The sequence below is a fragment of the Perognathus longimembris genome, chromosome 8 (assembly GCF_023159225.1).
Source record: "Perognathus longimembris pacificus isolate PPM17 chromosome 8, ASM2315922v1, whole genome shotgun sequence".
Classification (NCBI taxonomy): domain Eukaryota; kingdom Metazoa; phylum Chordata; class Mammalia; order Rodentia; family Heteromyidae; genus Perognathus; species Perognathus longimembris.
This window is the reverse complement of record NC_063168.1, coordinates 23,796,794-23,823,580: the sequence shown is the minus strand read 5'-3', so window position 1 is coordinate 23,823,580 and position 26,787 is coordinate 23,796,794. Positions and strand designations below refer to the sequence as shown.

Genomic DNA, 26,787 nt, shown 5'->3' with positions numbered 1-26,787 from the left:
CTCAGACACATCAATTATCTTCATATTCAAAGATGTATCTTTAGGCTTTAGGCTTTCCATCTCTAGAAGAAGTTAATCTTGCAAGGTTTGGGCACAGTTTGGTTATTATTGTGGACAGAGGGTATTTTGAACTTGTTCTTTCTAAATTCAGGAAAGTAAGCCAGGAATTCTAAGTACTCATCTCCTGCTTCCAATGAGACAGCAAAGGAAAGATTTCCAAGAGTGAGAACCAAGTAAACACTACTGAGAATTGAAACATCCAAGGAAGGCCGTGCCAAAATAAATGACACCCTCTAGGAATAGTTCCCATAATTTGCTTTTTTCTTTCCTTTTTTCTTAAATGACCCACTTCTTACAAAAGTTTATAAGCGGTCAAGAATTGTGGCCTGCAAATTGGACTTTCTCTCCAGATCTGTTGGGGCCTTACAATCTGGTGTTAGATGCTGCTAGAACTCTGAAGATATCTGTTTATTTAAGACCAATAGAAACCCATCATATATTGTGTAAGAAAATGTTCATTTTGAAGACCACTTGACTCCTCATTATTACTGAGAGGAACATAAGAATAAAAATTCTGATTTATAAGGAAGTCTAATAGAGGGGATGAATATGGTTAAAGTATACTACATGTATGCATGGAAATGGCACATTTATGATGTACAATTTGACATACACCAATAAAACAGAAAGTAAAAATATAAAATAATTCTGAGAAAAAGCTTTCCATGCATATTGAGATATAAACTAAAATTCCCTGAAAGCAATTGTGGTTTTCAGGCAGAAAGAAAGCATGAATACCAGTTCCCACTTATATTTACTGTTTCGCTGAATTAAACAACAAGCATATTTCCTGCTCAGTGTGGAGACATCTCTCTGATAGATACCACAGGGCCCTGGTGCCCCTGAATGCCTGGGTCCTCCTGCCTTCTCTTGTTAGGATGTTTGGTCATAGCTTCCCTGTTCCTCCAGTCTCCTCACAGGAAATAGACATCTTCAAAGAGTGGTTTCAGTGCTGAAGGATGTGACACCTCAGGTTCAAGGCTTAATCTATCTCTCACCCCCTCCCCAATCAACCTGATTTTCTGCCTATATACATTGGTTTTTATGATGACTCCACTGACTCAAATGTGACTACAATCCATAACTGTCCTTGGATAGAACCATATCCTCCCTGAACATTTCAGGATAAGAGCAAGGTATGTGGGGGCCTAAGGTCCCCCACTGAAGGAAGTACTTCTTGAGACTCTGACCCTGTACTTTGCACAGCTGCTGGATCTCCTTGGGGTTTCTTCCCTAGATGCCTTGCCTGGTCCCCACCTGTTCCTGGCTATCTTTTACTAATATTGCCAACTTTATCAGTTAAAATAAAGCCCCAAAACAACAACATCTAAGCTGGGTGCCAGTGGCTCACACCTGTAATCCTAGCTACTCAGGAAGCTGAGATCTGAGTATGGTGGTTCAAAGCCAGACTGGGCAGGAAAGTCTGTGAGACTCATTTCCAATAAACTACCAAAAGGCCAGAAGTGGAGCTGTGACTCAAGTGGTAGAGTGCTAGATTTGAGCAAAAAAAGGTCAGGGACAGTGCCCAGGCCTTAAGTTCAAGCCCCAGAACCAGAACAAACAACAATAACAAAACCAAAACCAAAACCGACCCCTCTCCCCGACCAATGAGCAACTGCCTCTGCGCTCCCAATGCAGTTCTTTCTGTGAATAGCGACACAGTCAGCTCTGCCATTTAGGCCAACCTCCTTCTCTTTCATCCTTCACACTTAGGCAGGGACGGACTCAGTGCCTTTTTCCTCAGCACTACCTCCAGATTCCATCTTCCTCATGTCATTATTTTCCTGCCACATGTCCACACCACACCTTGTGTCACCGATGTAAACCATCAATCTAACCATTCCCTTCATATACCTACAATACATGAGCACAGTTCCCTCCTTTGATCCCAAGCCTGCTGAGATGCCTCCTTGAGAGTGTCCCCCAGACCTCATGCTCTCAGCTCTGTTCAAAAGCCTCTCACAGTGCTCAATGCTTGGAGACTTGCCTGTTTGTCCCTGTTCCTTGGTCTTTGCTGAATGCCCAGCACTAACACAAGTCTTTGCTCACAGACGATGCTCAACAAGCAACTGCTTGCTGAGCTCTTAGTGAAGTTCAGCAAAGCCCCACCTGGACATTCAAGTCCAAAAGTTATGAATTCATGCCTCAGAACCACCTCTTACACAGCTGTGTCCTTGGAAAGGTTAGTACCCTTTCTAGAGCTTTAGTTTCTCCTCCATAAAACAGAGATCATAGTTACCTATACTTATGGTGAGTGAGCTTGTGCTTCTATAGCCATTTGCAACTAGTACAATGCTCATCCCTCCTGGTACATGCCATATACAGAATACATATACAGAAGCCAGAATACAGTTCAGCTTAAATGGGCACTCCCACTGTCCAACCCAGAAATGGATTCCTAGTGGGAATGCAATAGATGTTTGTTTCAGGGAAGGAAACCATGGTAAGCCTTAGAAACTGGCAATGAAAGAAGAAAAAAGAAAGGAAGAAAAACAATAAAGAAAGGAAGAGGGAAAAAGAAACTGGAAATTCATGGTATGTAGAAGAGGGAAAGGAAAGAAGAAGGAAACAGGACTGACATCTGCTTATGGTACAGGAAGCCTGTCTGCTTTGGAAGGACCAAACTCAGTCCCTTGGAAGACGATCTGCTCAGGCTATTCCAGTCCCTAGTGACTGCACGGGGACATGGTTTCCATGTGACCAGTGTCACTCCTTATTGGAAACAGCTGCAGAATGCAGCCCTGGGGCCCGACCTCTCTCCAAGAGAGGATTTCTCAACCTCTGGGGCGGTGCTTCAGATGAGTTTCAAACACTGTTTATGTGCATTTACGTGTATGTTTGTGTGTGTATGGGTGTGTGCATGTGTGTGTGTGTGTGCGTGTGTGTGTGATCACAAGGACTTTCAGTCTTGCCAAAAGGGCTCAGAGTGTGCCTTGGTATTCTGTGTGCAGATAGTAATGGAATGTACCAGTCTTTTGATGCCAGATCTGAGAGCAGCCAAGTAGCTAACAACAAAAAAGAAGTCCAGCCCTAGTGGGTCATGTACAAGCGAGTTCAGGGGATGGAATTCATGCTGGAGAAAAAGACTGGGGAGAGCTTAGGCTGTAGATAGGTTAAAGTCTACTCAGAAATATGTGAGAGTAATATTTCCTCTTTTCCATCCTCCATACCCAAATAGTTACAATAACAGCAGCCAGATCCAGGTTAACCATGTTCCTTGGGAGGATTGTGATCAAACGCCTCTCTTATGCCCATGAGGCTTCTAGGGTTTCTAGAGGAATGTGGAGACTTGGCTTTAAATTTTATCAGGGAGAAAAGGAGATGCTGCTGCCTGTGTGGAAAATAGGGACTTTGACGAGCTCAATGGTTCTCAGCTCTGGAGACCCATTAAAATCAGGAGATTTAAAATCCAAATGTCAGGCAAGGGGCATGGTGGCTAACACCTGTGAGCCCAGCTATGTTGGAGGCTTTAAGAGAATCACGAGGCTGTCCCTCAGCTGAAAATACAATACCTAATCTGAAAAAAAAAGAAAACAAAAAGGGCTGGGGTGTATGACTTGCATAGCAGGAATAAGTCCTGACATCGACCCCTAGTACAATAAATGAATAAATAAATAAATTCCAAATTACAGACCATATCCTAAACAATTAAATAAAATTTTTGTTCTAGAACTTGGGCACTTATGCTTTAAAGCTAGACAGGAAACTGTTATCTGGATCCCCCTAGCTTTCAGTCTTTGAAATCAATAATGCAGGCATAACAGAGCTGTCTGCCACTGACTAGGGATTAATATTTATATAAGCTAGACTAATGGTTCCTTGATTGCTTCAGTAGGTGACCTATGAAGGGATGGCAGTCAACTATGAAGAGAAAAATTGACTTAGAATCCAAGGCTCTCAGAGTGAGAGGAAGCTTGAAGGTCCTCCAGTTAAAGTTTATCTCAGAGTTTCAGTGTGGTCCTCAAAACTGTAGCACCAGCATCACCTCAGTGCCTTCTAAGTAAAATGTTAATCCCCAGGCCTCACCTGTGCTCGGATATCAGAAACTCTCAGGGTGGTGACCAGCAGCTCACATTTGAACAAACCCTAGGGAATTCAGCTGCTCCAGTTTAAAAGTTACTGATCTGCTACTGAAACCCAAACTGTACTCTGTTTCATGGGTAGCCTCTTTTTATCAGTGTAGTCCTGTTCATTAGTGGAATATCAATGTTGGTGCAAACTGTTTAGTCGTTAAAATTCACATCCATCAGTTCCTGAAGATGATCTTCCTTGGAGCTTTTACTTGTACCTCACTCCTTGAATACTGTGAGGTAAGGGAAAAACAATGGGATGTATAACAGGCCAAGAAATGACCAACTGAATAAAGCTCTCATGTTCCCTTTACATTTTCTGTCCCAGATCAAACATTCCAAAGTCCTTCAAGTATTTGTCTCTGAAAAATGAGCAAACTTTCTGAACTCAAAGAGTGGTCCAGTTGTGTAGTACATAGGACCCCTTTTTTTCACTTAGTCTTTGTCAAACTCGTTCTGCTTTGCAATGCCACACTTAAAAGCATGGTTCTAGCCAGCAATTGTTTACAGGGATACCATGGAGATGATACACAATATTACATCCTAACAGAAGTGCTCTCAGGAGGCTGAGATCTAAGGGTTGCTGTTCCAGGCCTGGCAGAAAGGCCGAGAGACTCTTATCTCTAACTAACCACCAGAGAGCTGGAAGTGGACCTGTGAGTGTGAGACCTTGAGTTCAAGCACCAGAAGTGGCACTAAAAAAAGGGGTGGTGGGGGGAGGAAGAGAAAAGAAGGGAGCTGGGAATGTGGCTTAGTGGTGGAGTGTTTGCCTAGCTTGCATGAAGCCCTGGGTTCAATTCCTCAGTACCATATAAACAGAAAAAGCTGGAAGTGGAGCTATGGCCCAAGTGATAGGGCAAAAGAAGCTCAGCGACAGTGCCCAGGCCCTGAGTTCAAGCCCCAGGACTACTGGGGGAGAGAGAGAAGGAGAGAGAGAGAGAGAGGAGAGGAGAGAAGAGAAGAGAAGAGAAGAGAAGAGAAGAGGAGAGAAGGGAAGAGGAGAGGATACCTTCCTCCAAAACAAAACTGCAAAGAACCAATAGCCCGCTCATCAAGTGGGCTAAAGACTTACAAAGAGACTTCTCTGATGAGGAAATGAGAATGGCCAAGAGACATATGAAAAAGTGCTCTACATCACTGGCCATAAAAGAAATGCAAATCAAAACAACATTGAGATTCCATCTCACCCCAGTAAGAATGTCATATATCAAGAAAACTAACAATAACAGTTGTTGGAGGGGATGTGGCCAAAAGGGAAGCCTACTTCATTGTTGATGGGAATGTAAACTGGTTCAGCCACTCTGGCAAGCAGTATGGAGATTCCTCAGAAGGCTAAATGTAGAACTCCCCTATGACCCAGCAACCCCACTTTTGGGTATCTATCCAAAAAACCACAAACAAAATCACAGTAAAGCCACCAGCACAACAATGTTCATTGCAGCACAATTTGTCATAGCGAGAATCTGGAACCAACCCAGATGCCCCTCCGTAGACGAATGGATCAGGAAAATGTGGTACATATATACAATGGAATTTTATGCCTCTATCAGAAAGAATGACACTGTTCCATTTGTAAGGAAATGGAAGGACTTGGAAAAAATTATACTAAGTGAAGTGAGCCAGACCCAAGGAAACATGGACTCTATGGTCTCCCTTATTGGGAATAATTAGCATAGGTTTAGGCAAGTCACAGCAGAGGATCATAAGAGCCCAATAGCTATACCCTTATGATCACATAAGATGATGCTAAGTGAAATGAACTCCATTTTATGGAAATGATTGTTATATCACAGTTGTAACTACTTTCAACATCCCATGTGTATCTGTAGCTTCTATTATTGATGATGTTCTTGTATCACCTTCTTGTGATTGTATCTACACTATCTCTGTAATCTTATCTGAGTATATTGGAAACCGTGTATACTGGTATTAGAACTAGGAAATTGAAAGGGAATACCAAAATTGAGAGACACAGAGTTAAAAAAAAGAGAAACAACTACAAAAGCAATACTTGCAAAACTGTTTGGTGTAAGTGAACTGAACACCTCAGGGGGGGAAAGGGTAAGGGGGAGGGGGGAGGGGGGTATGAGGGACAAGGTAACAAACAGTACAAGAAATGTATCCAATGCCAACGTATGAAACTGTAACCTATCTGTACATCAGTTTTATAATAAAAACTTAAAAAAAGAGGAGAAAAGAAGAAAAGGTAGACCTTTTTAAGCAAAGCTAAGGAATTTGGGCCTTTATTTTTTGCAAGTTGGAAGCCAAGAAGGGTGTGTTGAGATGGGTGTTTAAGAAAGAGCACTGCAGTGGCAGCTATTTATTTAGTGGATACAGGGGCTGGTTTAAGCAGAGGGACACATACATTTAATAAACCTTTACTATTTTAGTTTTAGACATATTACTCGTGTACTATTTAAGTGGTTTCTTTGGGTACTGTTTCATTTATGTTGGTGCTAGTAATTCTTGATGGGGCCCCAGGAACAAGAGGACCCCAGACAGAAAGAGGGTGCCAGGTGACAGAGTACGAGAAGGAATTCCCCCTTCTGCTGCCATCCTATTCCTGCTTTTCCTGACCTGAAGCTTGGTCAGCTCTGAGGAGGTGGGTGCCAATTCCAGGGAAGGGCGGTGGCTCTGGGCTCAGGCTTTCCCATCCCCCTGCCTCGTGGTGGGGCAGGAGGCAGTCAGGACTTTCAGCCGCCTCAGAGGCTCTGTTGGTGGGCTGTGCCTGTATCCCTAGGTCCTGGTGTGTTTTCTGGGAGGAGGATGGGAACAAACAGGAACAGAGGAGGAAGAATTGCCAGGTTTCTGCAAGGTCAACATGTGTTTGAAGCAACTGAGTATGTAATTAGGTGATTATTGGTTTTGTTTTGTTTTAAAGGAAATACTCAGAACCTGTGACTCTTGTTCACGAGCACATGGCTGGATGTGGTCATTTGGAGTTTATGGAAAATGTGGTCAGTCCCATAAATCAGTGCTGAGGAATTCTTTCAGTCATCACTGTGTAAGAAGAGTGAGTCTCTTTGCAAAACAAAACAGTGTAGGCATGTATCCCAAGCTGCAATGTAGTCCTTTCTGGCCCTGAGTTCTCTCCAGAGTAGCCAGCTATGAAGCAGCTCTGAATTCCAGCTCCTACTTCTTGGTGACTGTTCTTATGTAGCGTCGTGTATACATGAGTGTGTGGCAGTTGCCCTTAATACAAGGATACAATTCTCTCAATTGATTTCTTTCCTGCATCTTGCAATTTTAGCAGGATTTCAATGAAAATCTGTTTAGAAGCAAACTGGGCAGTATGAATTGGAGATCATGCCAAGAATATGTTGAAATGCACTGTAATTCTTAGACCTCTTATACTTCAAATCAATTACTTGTATATTGAAAGCCAATATTTCTCTAAGGCACATGGAACATCTTCAAATGCTAATGCAAATCTTCATGCAGCATTAGTAATTAAGATATTTAATTTAGGTGTGACTCATTAGAGAAAATTCCACCAGTTTTGATTCCATTGTTCTTGGATTTCTGCAATCAGACCTGGGCTCTAAACAATGAATACAAATGGTATGTCTTTCTAGCCTTCCTCTTTTCAACACCCCTCCCATTTCTTAGGTTGACCCAGTTTATGACTTTATTTATGCCAAACTGATCAGTGAAGAATGGAATGTTAATATGTTTTAATGGAAATGCTTTCCAGTTGCTAAACAACAACAAAAAATAATAAAATAAAAAATAGAAAGAAAATAAGAAGGATTCTATATTGTGCCAGCATGTTCTGCCATGAAAATACAATCGTTTGCTTAGGTATCTTGTTATTTTTCTTAATCTGTTAGATGAGTCTCATGAATGCTATAAAAATTTCATTTTCCAAAACCAAATGTGTAACTTATAAAACCAAACATCTCCTCGAGTACTAACATTATGGCCTATGCTCATTTTTGTTACCAGTGGATTTTTCACTTTAAAACTCGCTGAGGAACTTGTTCCTTGTTGGCTTTCATCGGAAAAGATATCAATTCTTGTCTACAATAGGGACCAAGTTGATCCAACATTTATCTGATCTAATTTCACAACACATCAGCTTGTCATTTCTGTCACAACTTGGAATAAGAAAAGCTAGCTGGATTGTACAAGATATGAAGCTTTAGATCAAATTCCTTCAGCCCAAACCACCCCTTGTCACTAAGTCAAAGGGAGTAGAGGGCTGGGGATATAGCCTAGTGGCAAGAGTGCCTGCCTCGGATACACAAGGCCCTAGGTTCGATTCCCCAGCACCACATATACAGAAAACGGCCAGAAGTGGCGCTGTGGCTCAAGAGGCAGAGTGCTAGCCTTGAGCGGGAAGAAGCCAGGGACAGTGCTCAGGCCCTGAGTCCAAGGCCCAGGACTGGCCAAAAAAAAAAAAGGGAGTAGAGTGACAGGGGTCAGTCTCAGAGGCTCTAAACTAGTGTGCATTAATGATATCACAGTAGGCAGATATGGCCCATGTGATCCATACCAACAGTATTATTGCTTGCATTTTCACATCAATTCTTCATGTAGAGTAGGAAAACACACAAGAATTGTGATCTGCCATGGACTGAGAGTTAGCTATATGTTCAGTAGTGGGCCACATGCTTCACAGATATTAACCATCTCCCACCAGCCACACTACAAAGCAATGATTGTCATCGATTTTATAAAGATGAAATATAGAGGGGTTCTTCAAACCCAGGGCTGCCTGCTTTGAAAAGACTTTTAAATCAGATACTCTTATTTTGCTATTTGGTAAATAAGCCCAGTTTCTAACAAAGTGGATGGAAGATTGAGATTTCTGGAAGTTGAAGGGAAATGTGGCCCCAAGCTTTGCTCTGTAAAAATTGTGGAAGTGAAACTACCTCTTACAACAGGTAACAACAATGGTGTGATTTCAAGAGAACTGAGGTTGTTACCAGCATTGTTATTTTCTGAACAGGAGCCTCTATTTCCTCATTTACAAAATGAAGACATGGGGTGGATGGTTTCCCAGGACTCTATGAGCTCCACTTGCATAACCCTCCTAGGTAGAGATGCTCCGAACTTAGCCTAGTCAGTTCTGGGTTAACCCACACCCAGGGTGGAAGCACCCCTTCAGGTCATGAACTGTTGAGCTCAATACATGCTGGCAGATGGCAGGAGTTTTCTGTGGGCACTTAGTTCCTTATCTTGTCCTGTGGGCTGGCACTTGTGCCTTACTACTGGCCAGAGTGGCTGAAGACCAGCAGGCCTCCCTCAAGGGACTGCCTGGAGTATGAGCCAGCCATTCACCATCTATAGATTGAGAAACTCAAGTTCTAGGAAGTTCAATCCAACACATTCATATATCTGTCAAAATCCTTTGTGTGCATGATCAGTAACAAATCTTACCGTGTCTCCTGGCTGTGGTCTCATTACTGACACACGATCGTATCCTTTTCTTAGTAAGACCCACAAGGCATCGAGTTTTCCCTGAAATAAAACAAATACATCAAGATCATGAATGTCTATCAGTGGCACATGCAAACCAGTGGCTCTGTGGACCATAGAATTCTTCTCTTCTCCCATCATGCAAACAGCAAAACTCTCCCAACATAGTTGTGGTACCATTTGGGACTCTCTGTCCCTAAATGAAAAATTTAGGCTTTAGGAATGTAGAGAAGAGACACAAAAAGAAGACCCTGATGCTTGTGAAAGAGATAGACTGACACTTAAGTGTACTCCAAATTTGCCAACCAAAGCTCACTCAGGGTCTTAGATTTTGTCCTTATCGCATTCCTAGGGCTATCTGAACACCACAAGTCATTCCATTCCACTTTCTCTAAAGTTTCTACTTCCTGCTTGGTACCAAAGATCACAGGGGAAAGCACTAATGACAATTTCAGGAAACCAGGAAAATTCCTTACTTCCTCGACATGGCAAGACCGCTGGGATACAGATCCCAGATATCCACTAGGCTCACTCACCAGCCAGAACTTGCTTTGGCTCTGGAGAAAAGTCCAAACATCACAGATTCTCCACACCAAAACCATTTTGGAGATTGTATAATTGATTGAATCTAAGAAGCATAAGTATGTCCGGGTTAAGGTTTTCAAAGCTTATGATAAAGTGGACTCCTAAAAATGACTCTCTGAAACTTCTGAATATTTTATCTCATGAAGCAAAAAGGACTTAGGAAATGAGATTAAGATGTGATTGAGATGGAGAAAATAGCCCAGACTACCAAGAAGAGCCCAATGTCACCATACAAATCCTTCATAAAGGGAGATAGATGGGTGAGGGTCAGAGAAGATATGTGGAGAGAGGCAGTCAGGGTGATTCAGTGAAGTGATCTGCCTCATAAAGATCGTCAGGGTTTCTATACTGTGGGCAGAAACTCTAAGTACTTCTGAGACAAATTTCATGACCTAGGAGTACAATTTGTATAGAATGGAATGGCATGGTATTATATAGCATAGAAAGAATAAAATAGGGTTAATTGTACATGGTGAGGGCAAGAAATATTTGTAAAAATTTTGTTTCAGTGATGTGTGTATGATGAGTATGCGTATATACATAAGGAATATATATCTTGAGCTAAAATGTAAAATGAATTACCTACAGTGGTGGTAGGGGTGTCTGAATATGCAGATGTGGAAGAAGTCTCTGGATAGGCTGGGCACCTTGATAGTTCAAGTTCCTTAACACAAAGCATTCACAGTGGTGGCATTGACTTGCCAATCATCACCACAATGTTGTCAAATTATTCTCTGGTGCATTATACATACCTCCAAGATAATTATATTTTTGAGCCTTTGTCAACTGTTGTTTGAGTTCCTGTGGGTTAAGCTTTATCTTTCCAAGTGTAATGTTTCTCATCCTCTCTGGCAAGGAATTTACAAAAACCTCTCAAAATATTTTGAAATGACTTTGGAGTGTTGGACAGAGCCACTGCTGGTTTCAGCTTGGTTTTTTGCATTAAATGATTTCCATCATCAGCTAAATTTTTTCTGAAGGTTCCTTGGGATAAGTGTTTATAGTTCAGGGTATAGCCAGGTGGATTTCTTGGATGAATGCCTTCTTTTTCTTGCCATTTATTTTTTCTTGGATGGAGAAGGAGGGACTCCTTGGCTTGGTAAGTCAGCCCACCCACAGTGTTGTATCTATGTGCTAATCCCTCAACTCCTCAACAAACTAGAAGCAAATGAGGCTCAGAAGAAAACTTTGCTGTTAAGAAAGTACATTAATGAACTCAGAAAAATTGAGTTATATGTATAGCAAATGAGCAGAGACAATCTATGTTGTTAAGCCAGCCTCCCCTTTCCAAAAGTTTTTAGTGGATTTTGTTATACTGTATTCATACATACATAACATACTTCAGTCACAGTATCTCTCCATTCTCGTTTTTAAGATGAGGATAATATTGTCTATTCTTTAGAATTCTTGGTTTAAAAAGTAAATATTGAAGATAGGTATTTGTCTCAGAAAATATTCATTATACATTATTTCTGAATCTAATAGAGTCACTAAAATGAACTTTAGGGAATGATCTCTGGAGAAGATTGTAACTCAGTGTATAAATCCAATAAGCGGAGTCTTGTAGGTATGAATCTGCCTACCTTCTGTTCTGTTCTGAGTTCTTTCGGTCCCTTTCTCCCAATCCACAATTTGCTTCCTCTCCATGGTATTCTATGTGTTCCTGTCCCACACCACCAAAATCGCTCTCATTATAGCTGCCCATTGCATCCTGATTGCCAAATGCCTTGATACTCATTTTACTGTCAGATTTGCTGTACTGGGCTATCCCTTTTGGGTACTTTCGCTGGGCCTGAGTGCCAGCTTTGATCTACTCCCTTTTCCCTTTCTGTTTAGTCCTTTCAGCTTCTTTGGCTCCTTTTTCTCTGCTGGTGCTTGTCTCAGTGGTAGTCTACAAACTCATCTAGACTCACACCTCACACATTTGAGTTTACCCTAGTTCTCTCTTAAGGCCTAGCTCTGGGCATCAAGTGACTTATCCAATATTAATTGTAGTGCCCTGCACTACAGGATCAAAAATTAAACACTGAAAATTGAATAAACTCTTCTTCCTAAATCTGTTCCCCTTTCTCACACACTGTGTTGGCTCAAGCTGGACATCAGAGTATCACTCGTGACCTCTATCTTGGCACCTCCTTATGTCCAACAACAGGTATGTCTTGGAGATGATCTCTGCAGAAGCTCTCTTGTCTGTCACTTCTTCCCATCCAGGTAGATGTGTTATATCATCTCCATGGCTGTTACCTTGGCCCAGGCCCTCATCTGCTGTTATGCATTCCATGAAGTTTTCTCCAATCAGTTTTCTGATTGGACTTTTACCTTCAGGCCCCCTTCTCTATTGATGAACATTGGATTTCATTGCAAACCCAACTGGCTAGACACAAATCATCCATCCCAACAGTAGTATAAATTTGGGCAAGTTGCTCAACCTTTTTGCATTTCCATTTCTCTCTCTCTCTATATATATATATGTGGGGTTATTGTTTCTACTTCTTTGGGTTGTTGGGAGAAATAAGCAACTTGTAAATACCTGGAACTCAGCCTGACCTATGGGGTATGTTATGTCTAGGTCAGCTGTTGTCATTGGCTCTTCCAGCCAGGGCATAGGAAGCTAGTTGCCTTGTGTTCTTAGTGGTCTGAAATCTGACTGTCCTAGTGTCGAAATTTTGGCACAAGGAAAGAATACTTCCCCAAGGAAAGAATACTTCCCCTGAGGTAAACTTTTTTTTTTTTTTGTCAGTCCTGGGGCTTGAACTCTGGGCCTGAGTGTTGTCCCTGGGCTTCTTTTTCTCAAGCCTAGCACTCTACCACTTGAGCCACAGCACTACTTTCAGCTTTTTCTGTGATTAATTGGAGATAAGAGTCATGCGTTTCCCTGTCTGGGCTGGCTTCAAACCTGGGTCCTCAGATTTCAGCCTCCTGAGTAGCTAGGATTACAAGCATTAGCCACTCATTGGTGCCTGGCTTTGAGGTAACTTTTAATACAAGTGTTGAAGTCAGCTATAGAAAAAGAATGGCTACAACTGACTAAAAGGATTAAAAAAAAAACACAAAACCACACAAACCTCTCAAGTCAAAGAAGAGAACATGAACATGAAAAGCTTTTAGAGCCTGAATTTTCTGAATGTAGGCAGAAGTCTGCATTTAAAGATAGTAACAAATGGACTTATTCATTCTTTGAAGCCAGAAGTGTCTCAGGAGATTCTTCCCACTGGTCCCTAGGCTTTTCCTAATACCCGAGAGGAGCTGTCGGGGTTTGACACCATTGTGTTTATCTCAGATTTGGGTGTCCATCAGGCCCAAGCCTCTCCACAGGATGTCCTGAAGACACTGGACCTCACTCCCCAGGCAAAACGCCCAACTGCTCCTGTGAAGCTATGACAAAGATTTCACCACAAACCTCCAAGCCCTCTGCCAGACTGTATTAGCTGACATTTAAAAATAGCTTCTTCCCTATGCTGCTGACATGATTAGACTATGAAATGAAAAATTTACCAATTCTAAGCTCCTAAACTGTGCTTCACTCAGCCTCAGACAGTAATTTTAATCCATAGACTGAAAGTCCTATGCAAACGCCAGCTTCTTTCTGTACAATATGACTTGGCTGGGAAGGTGTCTGGGACTGTTGTTTAAAGCCTCTAGGTGTCTGGGTGTTAGGGGCTGGATTTCCTCTTTGGTTGGGTACCAGACAGCAGCTGTGTCTTCTTTTCTGTTTTGTCCATTTTAGGTATTTAGGAAGGTAGTGAGAAATTGAGCATTCTGAGGACAGTTCCATTTGGAGAGCTGTTGTACAAGTGACACCTGCATTTCTTTCTATCCCTTGGAATGTCTGATAAGTGTGACCCAGGCTTCTCTTCAAATGAAATGAATGAATAAATTTAATGAAATTAAGTTAACCCATAAAGCTGGAAGATTTTCCAACTTATGCACATATTAGGTAATTGAATTTTTAAAAAATCGATCTTTATGAAAAGTTTTGAATTATTGTACAAAGAGGCTAGGGAGAGACACACACAATCTGTTTAACTTTACCAATATGTCGGAGGACACACTATGGTCTGATATCTATTTCTTGCTTGTTCATATGCAGCTTCATGCTTGTCTGCAAGGTCAAGGTGTGTAAGGCTCAACCAACCATACATAAACAGAAGACCACCCCTTTTTGGTGCAAAGGTAGAACAGGCTAACTCTGCCTCTCCCAGATTGCCTCTTTGGCTTGAACCAGCCCCAGCCCCTCCTTCCCACCTCCAGCTGGCAAGCCAGGGTCAAGCTTTTCTTCTTCAGCTGTCATTTCTGTTACCTGTAGTCATGTAGAGAAGTTACCAGAGAAAGAGCAAAATGGTTTCTCTGAAGGCTACAAGCCTTCCAACAATAACTGCTATCACTTCTGGTTTTAATCTAGCTGGTGGCCTTATATCTGGGTATGACTTAACTTGTCTGAAATGGTCAGTCCCAATTTAATGAGAAACATGGGGTATTGTAAATCTGGGAGGTAAAAAAACCAAGCAAAGGAAAATGCAACCTAAATATCAGGGGAAAATATCCTGATCATGAGCCTGGAATGAGGATGGGGATATGTGGTTGGTGCGGTCAGTGCCTGAAAGTAGACTGGGGGATGGTAGGTGGAGAAGAGCCCACTGTAGCCCTCTTCCTTCTTGAATTCCCACTGGGCTTTGCCTCAGTGACTGTGCTCACCTGCTTCTCAACTCTCGCGTGGAATGCATGGAAAAAGTGGGTGCAATGCAATTCACTTAGATGTCTATGACTCTGACCTTGTTTGCTGGGGAGCTAGGCATCTTCAGAGGACCTGCATAAAGTTTTTGCCTCCCTTTTCTCCCTCCCTCCCTCCCTCCCTCCCTCCCTCCTTCCCTCCCTCCCTCCCTCCCTCCCTCCCTCTCTCCCTTCCTTCCTTCTTTCACAGGGTCTCCCTATACAGGCCAGGCTGGCATAAACTTTTCAATCCTCCTGCTTCTGCCTGCAGAGTACTGAGATTACAGGTGTGTATTACTATGCCTGGCTCTGCTAAAAGTTTTGTGTTAGATGGAGCTGCTTCTCCCCCTTCTAGTGGGGATAGAAAGGGGGCACAGCCTGAGTGAGTCACTCTAAATGAGTTGCTTGTCTCCATGCACTATCTGCATTTTCTGCCTCCTTTGCTCCCTGACTGTATATCAGCTGGCTTCCCTTTGGTCAATCAGTGCATACAAAAGGAGATGAGAGATCAAGATGAAAATAAGTTGGGGAATTTGTTCCTTCTATGCCCTCCCTGCCTCTCTGCCCCTGGCAGCAGCTACATTGCTAGGCTAGGAGCCTATGAACATTTTCTGGAAAGGGCCACAGAGTAATGGCTACAAGCTTTCCAGGCAGAGAGGAAAACTTCTTTAGGAAGTGGTTATGTAATTATTTAAAACATAACAAGAATATGACAATTGTGGGATTGTTTAGGAGGACCAAGGGGAAAGGAGAGAAGGGAGGAGAATGAGGGAGGGTGAATAATATAAAAATATATTGCAGGCTAGGACTATGGCCTAGTGGCAGAGTGCTTGCCTCTTATACATGAAGCCCTGGGTTCAATTCCTCAGCACCACATATATAGAAAAAGTCAGAAGTGGAGCTGTGGCTCAAGTGGCAGAGTGCTAGCCTTGAGCAAAAAGAAGCCAGGGACAGTGCTCAGGCCCTGAGTTCAAGCTCCAGGACTGGCCAAAAAAAATTGCATCTATGTATGAAGATGGCATAAGGAAACACATTGAAAGCTGTTGAATGCTAGAGTATAGGGGGCATGAAAGAGAGACAATAGAAGGGGTTATGATGATTAAAGTACAATATAAGCAGGTGTGAAATAGCAGGGTGGAACTGATTTGTACAAATACTACACACTAAAAAATGAGTGGCAGAATTGTAAGACAGCACAGTGAGACCAAAGGAGGATATTCTTAAGGGAAGAACACAAAAGCACAATTCTTATGTGCTTCTGATCATATAAAATATTACTTATCAAAATGAACTTCCCTCCTCCCCCCAAAAAAGACAGGCACTACCTGACTCACATGACTGTAACTCGGGAAAAAAGGAAATGTGGCATAGGTTCTGATGAAGGGCAGGTACCAGGCAAGGGGGCAGGGCCAGTGGAGAGAGTTCAAGAAGGTGAGCATAGACAAAGTCCTTTATGTACATGCATGGAAATGAAACCCACTGAAGCTGTTTTCACAAGGAGGGAAGGAGGAATGAGATAGAGGATAAAGGGTGCACATGTATGTAAATGGCAATGAAATTCCTTTGTACAACTAATAGATGCTAATAAAAATAAAACAGAATTACACTAATATCCTTTCTCACCCCATAAAACCCCAAGCCACTTAAAAATATAAAAGCCATGCATCACTTGGAGGTCACACACAAAGGGTGGGCAGAGTTTGCTTGACCACTGCTGCCCCATGGGGCACACAGTCTCTTCCCCGCGGCTATGGCTCTTTGGAGGCCCAGTGCCCCACTTTCCCCTTGCTATGTAGGTCTAGGGGTGACACCTGTCCCTATGGCCAGTCCCTGTGTATCACCACCTCTGTGGAGGCCCTCGACTCTGCCCACCCTCTTTAACTTAACCCTTTGAGAGGGTTTTCCATTTCAGAACAGGATGGTGATGAGCACTGAGAAGGTTCAGGAAGGGGCAGTAGCATTCATGATGCCATGTGAGACTCAATGTTTTGTCTGGCATATATTTAGCACATATCTGCAGGCATTGTAGTTAAAGACGAGCTAAGCAGGGAGCATATGTTTTGTAAAATAGTAGGGAGAAAAAGTCTTCTCTTTTTCTAGAGGAAGAATACCTTTTGTACTACTGTTCTTGCATCTACCTTTCTCCAAGAACCTTTAGGTGCACAGCCCAGATACACATCTGGTGAGCTTTTCTTCCCTTTCCTCTGAAAGGGTAAGAGGAGTGTCAGCTTCCTGGACAAAGTGTGTCTCACTAGCATGGCGCTCTGAGAATGGTTTCAAAGTTACCTCCATGTCTCAGCACTTCAACAAGAGCTGGTGGATTTTCTCCCCTGTTCCAGGTACAATGCTATTTACTGGGGCTTCAAAGCATAAATGGTACCTGCAGAGGGTGAAATCTAGTAGAAAGAAGGCTTATAAACATGAGTGATGCCACCGGTGGGTACTTGCACCTCTGCTTCACAAAAAAATGAGGAAGTGCTGCTCCCCCAGGCTCAGGAGGCATGTGCACACGACTTAACAAGGACGCTGCAAGGGTTAGGAGTGAAAATGGCCCCAATGTGGAATCTGCTGTGGCGATTCAGCAATCCCTGGGGTATGGTCATAGCTTCCGCTTGTTTTAATGATCTAGGTGCCACTATTCCTGCCCTCTGAGATACTCCTATCACCAAAGGTGACACCTGGGCTCTACCTAAGCCCCAATACTCAAGTTTCTTATTTGGCAGGTCTTATATGGGACCTTCAAATAAGCATTTCTCCTAACTTTCTGGGTGAGGCTGATGGCACTGGTTCTGAGAACCAGTGGTTTAGTCCAGTGACTAAGGACGGTGCTCAGAGCTGGGGTGAGAGAAGAATGTCCCTGGGGAAGTGTCATTGGGCATCAGTTGGGGAGTTTGGATGTGAAATTAGAAAAGGCAGACCTTGGATGGTAAAAGCAGTTTTCTCGGTGAGAGAAAATGGACATGTTATAAGGATGAACGTGATTTAGGAATCTTCCGGGAATCTGCATTTTGAAAGATCTGAGAACTCTGTACATTCAGTATCCAGCAGTGATTGCAACATAGTAGCTGTAGGACCGAACTCATTTTGCTGATTCTAATTCCAAATGGTATTGGGAATACTCTTAGAGGTTTAAGTGTGCTGTCTACATCCTTATTTGTTTTATAAAATTCACTTCTAAACCATCAGTGAATAAAGTAATAACATACTCTCCAAGAGAAATTCAGTTCTTCAAATGTTTATGTGCTCTCAACACCCAAAGTTACAGATAAGGAGTTTTAGCTACCATCAGAGATGTGTTAGTCACCAGGTACAGATTCCTGAAGGCGACAGAATAGAAAGTCTCAGTCCACTTGGCTCTTCCCAGTCTGCAAGTGTCTGCATGTCACTGCCTGTTACTCATCACACAAGCAGTGGGCGCTCATGGCTGCTCATCCTGTAAGCTATCCTTCAGCCACTTCTCCCCAGAGTTCAATCCACGGCCCCAGGGAGGCATAACTCAGACAAGAATCCCACTGCTCAAAACATGGCATTCCAAATGAACTTGCACTACAGTTCATGTGACCAGAACTAGGCCATCTGAGCAAAGACAACTATCAGCCAAGTTTTACTCCACTCCAAAAGAAATGACACTTAACTAGCAAATGACTCGAGGAATGATAATAATAATTTTTGGTGCCATTGAAAAAAGGATGTGTCTGTGTTTGTGGGGCTGGCTCCCACAATGAGTCTGTTATTTCAGGTTTTGGACTGGGTCCGGTTCTGTTTGTAGCATGGGAGTGAGGCTGTGGTTCTGAGCTGGGCTTTTGAGTTCCAAACTTCAGCCGAGCAGAGGCTTTGCTCTTTTTTTTTTTTCCTTCCCTCTATGAAACAGATGAGTGGGGACAGATTATGCTGAGTCTTTTCAGTTGGAAGTTTCTGTGGTTGACAACTGGCAGAGTACAGATAGGTAAGGACAAGGCGGAAAAGCAGGTACTGACCCACTCCACGTATTTAAAGCCATTTGCACTCCAGAGGAGAAGAAAAGAGGCCTTCAGGGAACATTAACTGTCACCCACAGCTTAAAGTTCCCAATACACTGGCACATTTTAAAGTCTTGAGCTGGATGGGAAAGAAAAATGGTGGAGAACAAAGGAGATCACTCACAGCCAGGAAGAGAGTCCTAGAAGGATTTAGAAAAAACAAAGACGTACCTTAATTGGAGAGTACCACTTCCGGGGAGAAGAGGGCCTCCGCATATTGTTGTTGAGATTTCGAGGCTCAGGGAATTCATACTCTTGCTCGGGCATCTTGACTCTTGCATTCTTTGCTTTTTCCAGCTTAGCGCCTTCTTCTGTGGAACCTTTCTCTCCCCAGCGGACCTAAAAGAAAGAAAATACAATAAAATAAAGGGACAAAATATAATAGGCTTCCCTTCAGAGAAGGAATGACAAGCGTGTGCATTATTTTAATGTGTGATGCACAAGTTATCCAATCCTCAGCTGTGTGGGTTTTAGAGGGTGAGTAGGAGAGAGAGAGACAGAGAGAGAGAGACAGAGAGAGAGACAGAGAGACAGAGAGACAGAGACAGAGAGAGACAGAGAGAGACAGAGAGAGGGCAATTTTCAGGGGAGGAACTGTCCAGACAATGGATAAGACATGTAAAGTCTGGGAAAGAACTTTGGGTTTTACTCAAGTAAGAAAGGAAACCATGAAGGAGTCTAAGCAGATGAGTGACCTGCTGTGACTCCCACAGACATGGAGGTACTTAGTAAAGGCTATACCTCTCACTTTTCCATCCCTTTGTTTCACAATCCACATCCCCAGCAGATCTCAAACACCAGATCTCATGCCAGCATTTGCTATGGGTCTCCATCACCGAGCAGGCAGCATAGAGCTAAATGTGCACTAGGCCATTCTCTTACCTCCATCCTTTTGATGCCTCCAACACCTCGCCCACCATAGTAAGAGGCATCTACAGTAGGCCATTTTTTCTTAGGCAGACCATCATCATCTTCTTCCTGTAAAGAGATTTGGCACCTGAAGACAAAGCAGCTTTCTGTGTGTATGTGTCCACTGTGGTGAAGTTTGTGAGTCAGATTACCCAGGTTATATCTCAGTGTGAATGTTCAGTTGACACTGGGCGAGGCAGTTACCCATTCGATGGTATTTTCCTTATTAAAAAGTAGGTATAAAAGCAGTTCTACCAGGTAAGGTGGTGTGTCACAGTCTTCGGATCTGCCCTCCTCTGTATTTTCACTTCTTTTTCAGGATGCTGAAGTTGAAGTGTGTCATCCAGAGTTCCTGATGTAGGGGTGTAATCTCCAGTGCCACAGTGTTGGGAGGTGAGGTCTAACAAGAGATGACTAGATCCTCTCAAATAGACTCATGTTATTGTTTTGTTGGGAGTGAGTTTAGTTGTCTCAAGATTGGCCTTGTTTTAAGGGCCAGCTGGTCCTCCCTTCGCTCTACAGATTTTTTTTTTGTCAGTTCTGGGGCTTGAACTCAGGGCCTAGGCACTGTCCATGAGCTTCCTTTTTGCTCAAGGCTAGCACTCTACCACTTGAGCCACAGTGCCATTTCTGGCCTTTTCTGTTTATTTGGTACTGAGGAATGGAGCCCAGGGCTTCATGCATGCTAGGCAAGCACTACCACTAAGCCACATTCCCAGCCCCACTGCTGTCATTTTTATATAATCCCTTTTCTTTCTACTTTGACATGGTATGACTCAACAAAAGGTGACCCTTAGATATGTGCCCCTTGACCTTAGAATTCCCAGAAATACAGCCACCCAGAACTGTAAGAAACAGGTTTCTTTTCTTTATAAATTACCCACTCTCAGCCACTGTATTATAGCAACAGAAAATAGAGGAAGACATGGCAGGACATCATGTAACCTCATCTACATACAGATGACTTGTGAATTCATAACTTTAATCCTGATACCTCTAAACTCTAACCAATGATGGTTATGAAGAGGGACATCAGATCCATAGCAATGGAGTGACTTAAAGGTCAAGTTCTGGCTTGGTTTGATGATGCCTTCTCCAGGAAACACCCTCTCCCATCACCACTGGCATTCATTACTATATGAATTTAAAGAAAGATTTACTATTGGTTCTCTCTATTTTGCAAACTGTCAGAGAGCTTAGATATAATATTAGATGCATAAAGCCTGTCTCCACCTTTTTCTAGGTTTCTTTTTATACCCCAGCTACTCCCCCAACCATGGCTTCACCCTCAAATGGGCATGGCCTTCAAGAAAGAGGATGGGCCAGCTCCAGTAGTGCTTGTCTCAACAGGAAATGCCTAGACCTAAAACTGGTGCACATGCTCAGTCCTGATTCATTGAGGCTATCCTTTAGTCTCTTGACCCTAGTTTGCCCAGCAAATAACAACAAAAAAATAAACATACAGGCCATAGGGTTTGACCAAAGGGCAAGTCAGAGTTTCCCCTCCAGTATGTCTGTGTTTACACATTGTAGGACCTGGGAGAGTTTTGCAAATCCACAGGAAGAGAAAAGAAGTGTTGACATATATTTTTCATTTGGTCAAAAATTGGTGGAATAAACACACAGACCCCAGAGAATCCACTACAACAGCAGTACTTAAAGGTGAATTTCTGCATCTCCAAGATTCTTGAGAAATTCCACTCCTTACCCTCCACAGATGTAGCACAAGGGGTAAGGCCACCAAGTATAAAAAACCTCAGCTATCCTGTTTTTAATACAAAGGTTTTGGTGTCCTCTACGGTTACTGGGAGACAGATCTGGCTAGGGCAAATGTCTTTGTATAAGCCAAGTAGCAGGACTGGGACTTTTGGGCAATTGCTAGGAGATACATAGAAAAGAGTGGACAGGAGCTGTTGGCTTAGAGGGCATTCTGAACAGAGAGTGGCAAAGCTTCCCAGCTGTGGGAATGGAAGCGGGATGGGAAGGAAGGGGCCATGTTGACAGCAGCATTGTGGTCTCTCCTAGCCCCTGAGACTTCAGTGGAAGTCCCCCATGAAGATAACCTCATGCCAATAGAGCCTTGGGGGAGTATAGAAAGGGGCCTGCCAGCTGGGATCTAACAAAAAAGGAGGGAGAGATAAAAACAGAAGAAGCAAGAAGTCAGCAGTGCCCGAGAGAAACCGCAGAGATCATAGAGGGCTGCTCGTTTCCCATCAGGGGAAGGTTAACTCCTTAAGGATGTGGTAGCCTTCGACATTCCATAGTCTGACACAAGTGGCAGCACATTCCTCAGATGAAGAGGCCCAGTCTGACCTGCTTGTCCTCAAGCAGACCTGCGTATACCCTCTCAGGAAGAAACAGCTGTGGAATAGGACTTGGAATATCACTTGGTTGACCCAGAAATGGATCAGTCTGTACTGTTCACAGACTTTGAACTTTTCTATCTTTCCCAATTTTGCCAGACTTTTTTTATAGCTCCATGCCTCAACCTTCAGGGGTCCATACCCAAGAAACCCCTTCCCCATCAGAGATTGAAATGTAACCTTTTCTGGAAAGAACGTTTTTGTTGTGCAAGTCCGGGGACTTGAATTTTGAACCTAGGCACTGAATCTGACCTTTTGTGCTCATAGATAGTGCTCTACCACTTGAGATATAACTCTACTTCCTGCTTTCTTAGTTAATTGGAGATGAGTCTGACCGACTTCCCTGCCTAGCCTGACTTTGAACCATGATCTTCAGATTTCAGTCTTCTGAGTAGCTAGGATTATAGGTGTAAACTACTGGTGTCCAATTCAATGTTGAAGACGGGTCTAGGTTCCAGGAAGGGGCCATTTTGTTTTTAATCAGCAAATAAAATGCACTACTAATCTTTCCAGACTGGGTCTGGCCAAAGTGGCTTGAGTCAGAAAGAGCACAGTAGCCATTGATGTGAGCTACACATCTGAGATGCGCCTGAGAAGACGTTCCTTTTCCCTAGCATGTTTACTTTATGTGTATTCTCTGTCTGAGACATGTAACTGCTTAAGGCTCAGCTATCACCAAATTTCCATTCAGTCATGTGGTTTCCTGTCAGGCATTTTCTTTCAAGTGTGTATAAAGTTGGGATCTTGTATGAGTGGCAGGGGCCTGGGTTCTTGGTGGTAGTTTGTATTTTGATAGTTCATTAAACTATAGTTAAGTTAGTAAACCAAACTGTTCATTCCAGGGAAACTTATTCTGTGCATGCTCATGGCTGTGGCTTGTTAGGAAGCAAATGATTCTTCTTTTTGGCCATAGCTGGTTGGGCCAGGACTGGGCTCTGACTCAAGTACAGCCAGTCCATTGGCTGGATGTAAACTGTGATTTATGATCTGTCATATAGAGTGCAAGATCAGTAGGGGTAAGGATATTCCTGTTGGGAACTAAGAGATCGAAACTGAGAGGTTGAAATGTACTGGGGTAGAAGGTGAAATAAAGGCCTAGTGATGTATTAGCAGGTAGAATCAGAATGGAAGAGTTCTGCACAGTCCAGAGAAATGAGGGCATGAGGAATTCATGGAAAAAGAATTCATGGAATGAATCAGAGATGTTAAGAGTTAGAGCAAGGAGGCTTGAGCCTGGAGCTGCTCAGTTATTGATAATTCTTCAACTACAGTCTATCTGGGTCCATTTATCCTGAACTAGTTTGAATATTTCAAATAGTGTCAACTACAATTAAAAGCGAAATGAACTCAAACCTTCTTTATGCCATATACATTGTAGTAGTTATTTATATTATATACTATACTTAATATATAATAGTTAAGGGCTGGGGATATGGCCTAGTGGCAAGAGTGCTTGCCTCGTATACATGAGGCCCTGGGTTCAATTCCCCAGCACCACATATACAGAAAATGGCCAGAAGAGTGGCGCTGTGGCTCAAGTGGCAGAGTGCTAGCCTTGAGCAAAAAGAAGCCAGGGACAGTGCTCAGGCCCTGAGTCTAAGCCCCAGGACTGGCCAATATATATATATATATATATATATATATATATATATATATATATATATATAATAGTTAAGTATTAATTGACAAAATTCCCATCAGTTCAGTAACCATCACATCCTAAGGAAGACATATCTACTATATAAATAACTTAGAGAATGAAGACAACTTTATTCATCTCTATCATGAACTTTCTTAATGTAGTAACTTTTAATTGAATGTTTTGCAGCCTGAAGAGCCTGATAGAAACTCCAAATGCAGTGGGCAAATCCATGGAAGGTGATAACATTTGAATGAAGCCATCAGATGGAGTCCAACGTTACTGCATTCTCTCGCATATCACCAGTTACTTGGAATAGAGACTTAGTGAAGAATCCTCACTCAGATGCAAATCACCAAAGAATCTTAACCCCAAAAGCATCCTCTTAGTTACCACCAAGCTTCCTTGCTTTTGTTGAGCTCTCCAAATCCCAGGCACTTGGCTTCATGGGACCTCAGAAAGTCATGCCTTTTTTTTCTGAATAATTACTTATTTATTGTTAAAGTGATGTACAGAGGGGTTACAGTTTCATATGTAAGGCATGGGTACATTTCTTGTACAGTTTGTTACCTCCTCCCTCATTTCCCCCTCCTCTCCCCCTTTCCCTCTCCCCCCATGAGTTGTTCAGTTGGTTTGCACCATATGGTTTTGTAAGTATTGCTTTTGGAGTCGTTTGTCTTTTTATCCTTTGTCTCTCGATTTTGATATTCCCTTTCCCTTCCCTAGTTCTAATATGCGTATATACAGTATCCAGGGTACTCAGATGAGATACAGTGATAGCGTGGGGACAACCACAGGAAGGGGATACAAGAGGATCATCAACAAAAAAAAGCTATGGTTTCACATGGAATGTTGAAAATAATTACAACAGTGATATAATACTTGTTTCCATAACATGGAGTTCATTTCACTTAGCATCATCTTATGTGTTCATAAGGGCATAGATGATGGGCTCTTGTGATCATCTGCTGTGGCTAGCTTAACACTGTACTAATAATTAGTACAAGTCATGCCTTTTTACAGTGTGTATTTTGGTATTGTCAATCAAAAATGATTCTATTTGAAAGAGGCCCATTATGAAGAGTGCTACAGAATTTTTAAACTTTAGTTATTTATGTAGTAGACACGTTGTCCTTAGGATTGATGGTTATAGAACTGATAAATGCTTAGGTAATTAGTACTTAACTTACTCTTAAACATGTCAGAGAGAAAATTTAGCTTCATATAGTTATTGTTAGAAACTATGTGCAGATCTTTATATTTTTTCTTTCCCCCCTCCCTCCCTCTTTCCCTCCCTCCCTTCCTCCCTCCCTCCCTCGGTCTCTCTTTCTTTTTTTGTGAAGATAGTCTCTCACTGTATATCCCAGGCTGGTATTGAACTTTGAATCTGCCTGTCTCAGCCTCACAAGTGCTGACTTTATAAGCTGACACCACCACTCTCTGCTTGTGTTAAGTGCTTTGAAGATTGTCTAAGGCTAAGTAGATATGGATCTAGACCTTCAAATAGCCAGCAGTCTAATATTTTTTTTTCTTTTCCTTGATCATAGGGCTTGAACTCAGGGCCTGGGTACCGTCCTTGAGCTTTTTCACTCAAGGCTAGTGCTCTACTACATTGAGTCACAGCACCACTTCCACTTTTTGGTAGTTATTTGGAGATAAGAGTCTCATGGCCTTTCCTGCCTAGACTGGTTTCAAATCATGACCCTCAGATCTCAGCCTCCTGAGTAGCTAAGGATTACAGGCTTGAGCCATTGGCGCTTGGCTAATGCCTTTTTCTAGAAGGAAGAATTAACACATACAGAGAAGGAGAAAGAAAAGCTCGATGGAAGGGATAGCAGTACGTTCAGTGAAGATAGTTTCACATAAACTAGATTTGAACCCTGTTGGGATCTGAACATGGGAGCTGGAATTGAGGTTGTCTAGGCTCAGATGGAAATTTTCAGGGCATTATATAAAATACTTTTGCTTGGGATTAATTATAATATTTGTTTCTGTGAGATTTCTTTCTTTTTTCCCTGCCAAAATCTATTAAGAAGGGATTAGGGCCAAGGAACCATTGGGGCCAACACACATGCTAAAGTAATCAACCTGTCCCTGGCCAGCCTCCTACAAGCCTGCAGGTCTCACATCTCTGAAGGTTGTCATTTTGTTCTAGATACCATGTTCACCTTCAGGACAAAGTGGTAGATGAAACTAGAAAAACTCAATTACTCCCCCCCACCCTACTTTGCTTTAAGCTATTCTTTGTTTGGTTCCAAGGTTGTGTGGATGGGTAGAATGCTGAGTCCTACAAATATGTGTTGGGCTTGTAGAGAATGGGGAGCTCTGATGGATGCTGGAACTGGGGTACATTAGACCCCCCAATCTCCTGTCTGAATCCTCCAACACACTTTGGCCATTGGGGCTGCCACATCACCTTCTAAAGGCAAATGCAGAGCTAGCAGCAGAAGAAAGAGCAACAACTCTAACTAAACCTAGGGGAGGGAGGGAACTCTCCCCACAGGGTCAACACAGCAGCCCCATCGAGACAGCTTCTAGCTCTGTTTTCTTTGGGAGTCTAAGAGACAGCTGCGCACAACAGAGGTCAAGCCAAACAGGAACCATAGAGCTAGTGTGCTGCCTGCTCTTGAAGGATTAAGGAAGGGCTTTGTGAATGTTGAGTTTTTCCCCTCTTAGTTTCTCCCTCCTCTTTGTACAGCAGTGTAATTTCCTCCCTTGACTTCTGGGCAGAAAGCTAGCATTCCACCAAGATGTGCTTTAATTGGTTGCAGCTATTAAATCCGCAGGCTTACATGCATATGGTCCAGCACATAAGAGACACATGGAATTTTAAATGTAATTGTCTTCCTCTCTGTATGCAGGAAATTGGACATTGAGGAAAAGGCATTGAGAGAGAGAAAGATGAGCAGGTTTGCATACAATGCTAGACTTCAGGGGCTGTATCTTTTGGTCCTACTAAGTGTCTGGCTCTGTCTTCGGGATTCTAAATGGGTGAGCACTGTTCCTGGGAA

At 42.7% G+C, this 26,787-nt stretch overlaps 1 protein-coding gene across 1 annotated transcript in view; it reads right to left on the bottom strand.

The window, feature by feature from the left end:
• The window catches only part of Antxr1 (ANTXR cell adhesion molecule 1), a 210,261-nt gene that overhangs the window by 43,887 nt on the left and 139,587 nt on the right, over positions 1–26,787 (bottom strand). Inside the window, exons 15-17 of the mRNA XM_048352655.1 lie at positions 19,748–19,843; positions 19,037–19,204; positions 9,513–9,593 (exon numbers count right to left, since the gene is read on the bottom strand). Coding sequence (XP_048208612.1) covers positions 9,513–9,593; positions 19,037–19,204; positions 19,748–19,843 — 345 coding nt within the window. The remainder of the gene's footprint in view (positions 1–9,512; positions 9,594–19,036; positions 19,205–19,747; positions 19,844–26,787) is intronic.